General features: G+C 44.9%; 1 protein-coding gene across 1 annotated transcript; it reads right to left on the bottom strand.

The window, feature by feature from the left end:
- Positions 1-1,156: 1,156 nt before the first annotated feature.
- On the bottom strand, positions 1,157-1,621 carry LOC148767691 (uncharacterized). The gene has a single exon (XM_088824751.1). The coding sequence runs from the start codon at positions 1,619-1,621 to the stop codon at positions 1,157-1,159; it is 465 nt and encodes a 154-aa protein (XP_088680877.1).
- Between the last annotated feature and the right edge of the window lie 6,234 nt (positions 1,622-7,855).

Here is a 7,855-nt window from a genome sequence, read left to right as displayed (position 1 = left end):
TTTGAGATCAGATTTTTTCAGCACAAAAACCCTATCCGCTCAACACCTCTCGGCCGTTGCATCTCCGCCGCGCCACCGCCGACCACCGCCGGAAACACCGCCGGTTTTCTCCTCTTTCTCCTTCGTTTTATTCGTGTTGTTATCTAACTCGTTTATATCTAGTGCTATAGTTCGAGTGGGTCGAAAATACGAGGTGAAACCTAATTGGAGAGGAGCTGCTGCCCCGACGAATCCGTGCACCACCGCACGCGCCGCACCGCCGCTCACGCGCCGCCGCTGCCGTTGCCACGCGCCGCCGCTGCTGCTGCCGTTCGTCGCCGCTCGTTGCTTGTTGGATCAGCTCGGTCCAGCCGTGAGGTGCAGCCCCGTGGATTGGTAATTAGCAGCTTGTACGTGACTCGTTCTAGGATTTCGATTCGTCGAAATCTCACGCTACAAGAGGTAATCAAATCGGAACTTTCGTAATTCGATTCGAACATGTTTGTATGATTATTAATTTGCAAGCATGAGTAATACGTGATTACATGTTTCGATCTTATTGAATGATGAATAAGCATGTTTCGTGATTTTCGGTTTTATGTATTTTTCAATTAAATCGATAATTACCATATGTATGGCGGAAGCGTTAAGGTACGTTGACTATGTGATTAGTTTATGCATGTAATCGAAACTAGTTCGATATAAAAATTTTAAATTCCGCTGCGTATACATGCACGATCCCCAACAGTGTGTTTGTTTCGGCCTCGCTCAAACTAGAAGAAATAACCACCGGATAAGTCTTGTCTGCTCCAAGAAAAGCATAACAAAGATAATCCGGTAATTGTTTCAATTCCAGTACGGGGGCCGTTTTCACACTAACTGGTATCTCGGGGACGATTCCTACCTCGTCTATGCTTAAAATATCGGCACACTCAAGAAACAACACACAATCAAGCACATCAATTTCAATAGGAGTTTCAGGGGAGGCAAAATGCAAATCAATAGAGTTAACAATGCAGTGCTCAACAGAATCACATAATTCATACAAATCAAAAAAGGAGGAAACACAGTCCTCGATCACGTCTATTCTACTGCAATGCTCAACATGCTCAGAGTGTTTAAATGCATCTGTCAAATTAAAAACAACTTCTTCCCCATTTACCCTAAGCATTAAAGATCATAATTCCATATCAATCATCGCCTTACCAGTGGCTAAGAATGGACGACCTAAAATGATTGGTGCTTCATCATCTTCAGGCATTTCAAGTACCACAAAATCAACAGGCAAAATGAATTTATCTACTTTAACAAGCACATCTTCTACAATCCCATCGGGATATTTCAATGAACGATCAGCTAGTTGTAAAGTCATGCGAGTGCGGTTCAAATTTCCTAAGCCCAGTTTTAGAAACACAGACATAGGCATCAAATTAATACTTGCCCCCAAATCACATAAAGCTTTATCGAAAGTAGAATTTCCAATAATACAAGGAATAGTGTAACTCCCTGGATCTTTCATTTTTGGTGGTAGATTCGACTGAAGAATGGCACTGCAAGTTGTCGTGAGTGTCACTGGTATGTCTTCTTCGATTCGAATTTTCTTGGATAGGACTTCCTTCATGAACTTGGTGTAGTTTGGCATTACCTCCAAGGCTTATGCAAAAGGGATGTTGATTCGAATCTGTTTGATCTTTTCGATGAACTTCTTTAATTGATCTTTGAACTTCTTCTTCTTCTGTCTTTCTGGAAAAGGAATGGGAGTTATCATAAGAGGAGGATTATCAGGGAAAGAAATGTTATTGGGCTTACTAGCCTCTTTTGTACTACTCCCTGAGATGGTGATTTCCGGCTCGACCGGGGCCAGTTGAACAGCTGGTCTTGGTGACTCGTCTGTTGGATAAGGAGGATCGGTCATTTGCAAACCACTTCGGGTGGTTATGGCTTGACAGCTTTCTTTTGGATTGACTTCGGTATTGCTCGGAAATCCACCCTTGGCCATCGTGGACATGGATTGGGCGATTTGCCCTATTTGCTTCTCCATGTTCTTCATTGTTGATTTCAGGCCCTCCGTTTCCTGTTCTTGTCGGTGAAGACGCTCGTCATACGTTGGCCCTCGTTGCTCTCTTTGATGGTTGAAATCGGGAGGTGGTTGCAGAGCATTCTTTGGATTGGCGTAGGAGAAGTTCTCGTGATTCCGAATTCCCAGGTGGTAATGAGTAGGGTTTTGGTTCTGATTGTTGGTTCCCCGGAAATTGTTGAATCGGTGGTTCATAAAGTGTGCCTGCTCCCAATCGTCGTTTGTGGCTTGTGAGGTACTTGCTGCTGCTGCTCGTTCGGTCTGTGGCCCTCGAACTGATAATTAGGCGACCTGATTTGATAGAGTAGCTAATTGTGCTGAAACTGCGGCTAAAGGATCAAGTTGGTGGACTCCGGCCACCTTTTGTACACCACTCCCTTCGGACGGCCAATGGTAAGCATTCTCACACATTCGCTCGACAATGTCTCGAGCGTCTGTGGGAGTCTTGTTTTGCAATGATCCACCTGAGGCAGCATCGACTAGAGATCGGGCTGGTTGATCGAGCCCATTGTAGAATAACTCCATTTGATCCCACGGGTTGAATCCGTGTTGAGGGCATTGTCGTAATAAGTCCTTGAATCTCTCCCAAGACTCGTGCATCGGCTCTTGGCTCATCTGTCTGAAGTTGCCTACATCTCTTCGTAGTTGTGCGGTCTTCGAGGGTGGAAAGAATCGTGCCAGAAAGGCTTGTGATAATTCTTCCCAACAGGTGAGTGATCCTGGATTAAGACTCAGAAGCCAACTATTCGCTTTGTCTTTGACAGAAAATGAGAATAGCTTCAACCGAATGGCATCATCAGAAACGCCGATAACTTTGATCGTGTCACAAATCTCAAAGAAATTGGCAAGATGGAGATTCGGATCCGCAGTGGCTGCTCCGGAGAATTGGTTCGCCATGACCATGTTGATTAGCCCCGTCTTTAGCTCGAAGTTGTTTGCGGCTATCGTCGGTTTCCTGATTCCAGAATAGTTCTCATTCACAACAGGAGTTTGGTATTCTCGCATTGTTCGTTCAGGTGGCAGGTTCGGTCTTGGCTGCTCGTGATCTCGTCTTGGCTCTCGATCGTACTCAAAGGCCAGGTGCTCTGGATTTCCTTGATCTTCGGCCATTGGTTCACTTTGTTGTTTGCGCGTGGCCCTTCGTCTTAGAAACGTCCTTTCAATCTCGGGATCGTAAGGTATGATTTCCAAATTACGACGCCTGGGCATAAACAAAGTGATTAGTTAAAATCAAGGTGAAAATCGAAAATAAAACAAGTAAATAGCTAAAGTAATAATCAGATAATTGGTAACACTATCAACAAAGATAAAATCAAATTGGTCCCCGGCAACGGCGCCAAAAACTTGATACGCGTTTTCCTCACGTATAATTTACCGCAAGTATACAGTATCGCATTTTGCAGAACAGTGGTTCCGGATGTCGATCCACAGGGACCTTGTAGATTCACATGCTGAGTAGTGTAATTATATTATCGTTATATTATCTAGCCGATCGTAAATATTTGGAATTGTGAAACCCTAATTTATAAGCATGCAAGATCGTAAACATGTAAATATATAATGTACGTAAATAAAGTAACGACAACTCAACGCGGGGGGACTTCGATTTAAAAGGGACTTCTAGGGCCAAATCCACCTATGTATAATCAACAACGATCGACAAATCCGCTATCTAAAATCACATTCCTATTCGTTAACCCAGACGCTAATGTACTCTAACCCTTGTCTCCAGTGTAGTTAGAGTCTACCCACAGGTCCGACGTCTCCGTTCAGAACCTGCTATTAAGAGAGCATTTAGGTCAAGTCCTTAAGGGCTACCCGAAGTGCATCACGTCTCCGTTTCCACACCCCGAGCTATGTTTTCCTAACTTCAAACAAGAAATCCTCTCTCGAGTTCATTCCTATTTAATATCAATCCGAGAGTTGATCAACACAATCAGAAGCATTTAATACAGGAAAACATAAACGAAATCAAAATACGACAAATAGATAACAGAAATGACGATCAAAATCAATATATACAAGGCTTCATTTCCCTAGAAGAAAATGTTCTTAGTTCATAACAAACAGAGTATCAAAAGAATGTACAAAGGAAATGAAGAACAAAACGTAAAGAAATTGCTTAAGAAAAACCCAAGTCGGAACCCCCGTTGATGATTCCCGTGAAGAACTGTCGAAAACCGTAAAAAGTCGAAGAAGAACGAAGAGTGAGGGCTTGCTTCTATTTATAGTAAATTGCAACGCTTCCTCAAGAAGCTTTGCTTTTTAAAATATCTGCCCTCGAAAATCGTGCCAGATCGCGATCCAATAAAGTCAGATCGCGATCTGGCTTCTCGAAAAAACGTGAACCGCCATAACAGATCGCGATCCAGGAAGTGAGGATCGCGATCTGCCCCAAAATCACGATGCTACTGGAATTTGTCACCAGATCGCGATCCGACTTTCCTGGATCGCGATCTGGGTCTGAACGTGCTTGCTACTGGAATTTGCATCCAGATCGCGATCCGACTTTCCTGGATCGCGATCTGGGTCTTAATGACCACTTTCTCGGCTTGAAAAAATCGGTTTCGCTTCCAAATGGCTTCGACTTGGCAACAAAAGCTAACAAAACCTAAAAAAGGAAATAAAACAAGAAACGCAAAATATATACAAATAAAGCCGAAACTCGGATGAACGAAGACCAAAACTCGAAGATTTGATAAGCAAAAATCGTGCAAAACGAACACTTATCAATGACCTCCATCTTCTCGTCTTTGTTGTTGATCTCGATTGTTACCTCGGCGTGGAGGATCATCACGGCGTTTATTTCGCGGCTTATCGATGTATTCGCCTAAATGGCCCTGTTTGATCAACCTCTCAATTGCCGCTTTGAGTTGTGCACATTCCTCTGTAGTATGTCCTTTGTCCTTATGGAATCGACAATAACGATCCGACTTCTCTCGCTTTGCATTCGGCTGCATAGGACGTGGAGGCTCCGCTAAACCTCTCTGTTCTATCACGTGAAGGATTTCAGTGAGGCGAGCGTTTAACAGAGTGAATCTATTGTAGGAGGAGGAGGTTTGGCTTTGAGGTGGAAGAGGTGTTGAACCAATTCATTGCCCTCTTGGAGAGAGTGGTACGGAACATTTTGCACATCGCAGCATCCGTCGGGCCATATAAATCCGCCATGGCACTGAATTTCTCTATGTGTTCCTGTGGGTCGGTGGTCCCTTCAAATTGAGGTAACCCCGAGATATTTACTCCTTGAGGTAATACCTCGTTGAGAATGTCTATGGTGAAGGGACTGCGTCTCGTTGGGAGACGCATTCTTTCACCCATTTGATTATTTGGTTGGGAGAAAAGGTTTTGGCGAGACATTCGGCTGTTTACCTCGCCTTCTCCCTCATTAAAGAGGGGGACTCTCGACGGTGATGCGTTCTCCCGTGGGGGTGAGCACCGACGCTGCTGCCTGGGCTGTGCGCCTCGGTGGTTAGTAGATAGCTGCACTCGGGACCGTGGGTCCGAGGTAGAGGAGGAGACACTTATTTGATTCTGGATTGGCGGTGGAGCCACGTGTGGCACTATAGGTGGAGCTTGCGCTGGTATCGCATTGGGAGCGTTTGCTCCCATCGTGGCGATATATTGTGTTACGGCCTCCGTGGCGGCGCGAGTTGAGGCTTCTGCTATCATGCGTTGGAGTGCGTCCTCGGTTATTTGAACCGTTCGAGGAGCAGGGAGTGGTGGATCGGCGAGTGGTTATTCGCTGTGTCATTTTCTCTCCGAGCTGATGCCTCAGGAGGATCTTGTTGGCTACGTGATCTGGTTTGCATCGTTCCCACAGACGGCGCCAAAATGATGACATCGGCGCTACTAACCACCGAGGCGCACAGCCCAGGCAGCAGCGTCGGCGCTCACCCCCACGGGAAAACGCATCACCGCCGAGAGTCCCCCTCTTTAATGAGGGAGAAGGCGAGGTAAACAGCCGAATGTCTCGCCAAAACCTTTTCTCCCAACCAAATAATCAAATGGGTGAAAGAATGCCTCTCCCAACGAGACGTAGTCCCTTCACCATAGACATTCTCAACGAGGTATTACCTCAAGGAGTAAAGATCTCGGGGTTACCTCAATTTGAAGGGACCACCGACGCACAGGAACACATAGAGAAATTCAGTGCTATGGCGGATTTATATGGCCTGACGGATGCTACGATGTGCAAAATGTTCCGTACCACTCTCTCCAAGAGGGCAATGAATTGGTTCAACTCCCTACCCATAGGGTCGATTGACACCTTCGCTCGGCTGTCAACCCGGTTCACCAACCAATTCGCCATCAACAAACAATATGCCAAGACCCCAGCTCATCTTTTCTCAATAGTACAGAGAGATAACGAAACGCTCCGCAACTACATTAAGAGTTTCGTAGAAGCCGTCCATGAAGTCCCCAGTGTGGGGCAAGACATGCTCTCCGGAATTATGCAGCAGAACTTGAAACCGGGTAGATTCAAGGAATCTATCGCCGCAAGACCCCCAGGCAACCTAGAGGAGTTGCTAAATCGAGCTGAAAAGTACGTCCGGATAGAGGAAGCTTCTACCCATGCTCCTCCTAAAAGAAAAAGAGAAGATGACCGTCAGGACAGTAGGAGACGTGATGACCGACGTCCACCACTTCCACCTCAAAGCCAACCCTCCTCCTCCTACAATAGATTCACTCCGTTAAACGCTCGCCTCACTGAAATCCTTCACGTGATAGAACAGAGAGGTTTAGCGGAGCCTCCACGCCCTATTTTTTGAGTAATACGATAATTGGTATCCTCTCAACTACTTCCACAATCCGCACGTCTGACTTGAGCGTCGGAGGGGTTTCCGCCGGATCAACCCCCGGCCTAGTTCACGTTTTCTTTGTTCGCAGGTATCTCAGGGTCATCTAGCACGTGAGCAGTGATCCACTTTGCTTTCCCAACTCCCTCGATCTCAACTATCTAAGGTGATCTATTTTTAGCATCATCAGATTCCAATTCAATTTGATTGCAGGCGTGAAATTTTTAGTGTTTCAGTCTAAACTAAATTAAACTGGATTCCCATACTAACTCCTAGTTTGTCTAAAATGCCCATAACCAATTCATGTACTTGCTCACTGTCCATTACCAGACAATGATTTATGCATATATATATATATATATATATATATATATATATATATATATATATATATATATATATATATATATATATATATATATATATATATGTTGGAGTAGGTGACCAACAAGCCAACTTGTGCCTGTGGTCTTTCCTTTTATCTTGTAATAAAACAATCGTTTTTTCGTTCGTAATAATAAAATATCTTATTTGGCATTCTATATCTGTTATCCCATGCAAGCAGCATAGATATAGTCCTAACGAGTTACTCTATTACTGTGAGTTGATCTAGTAGAATCGTGAGATAACTCAGCAATGTAATGTAACTGTTAAACCTTGTTCCTAGTCGATGGGTTACGCCAATAATGAGGATACCGGCCTTTCCCTTTTGAGACTAGCACTTAGTGTATGTGTACTGCGTCTCATCAGTCCTCGGTGTTGTGACATCGGCATACTTGAGTGGGTGCTCATACTGGATGAGTTCACTGAACTCCCTCGCCCTAGAAATCTATAAGTGGTTCTCATTCATCGAGTAATAGGTTTCTAAGATAGAGTTGTACACCATTAGTCCTTAAGACCCAGACATCACCGTGACTTCACTAGAGGACCGATTGTATCGTGACCTGTCCCTGAGTCCCACCGCGGACCGCTCCAAGGGCCAACGTTCGTGCAATCCGAAATC

Source organism: Erythranthe guttata, chromosome 10 (genome assembly GCF_056151865.1).
Source record: "Erythranthe guttata isolate IM_541 chromosome 10, IM_541, whole genome shotgun sequence".
NCBI lineage: Eukaryota > Viridiplantae > Streptophyta > Magnoliopsida > Lamiales > Phrymaceae > Erythranthe > Erythranthe guttata.
The sequence above is the reverse complement of the archived record's forward strand: the minus strand, read 5'-3'. Positions and strand labels throughout refer to the sequence as shown.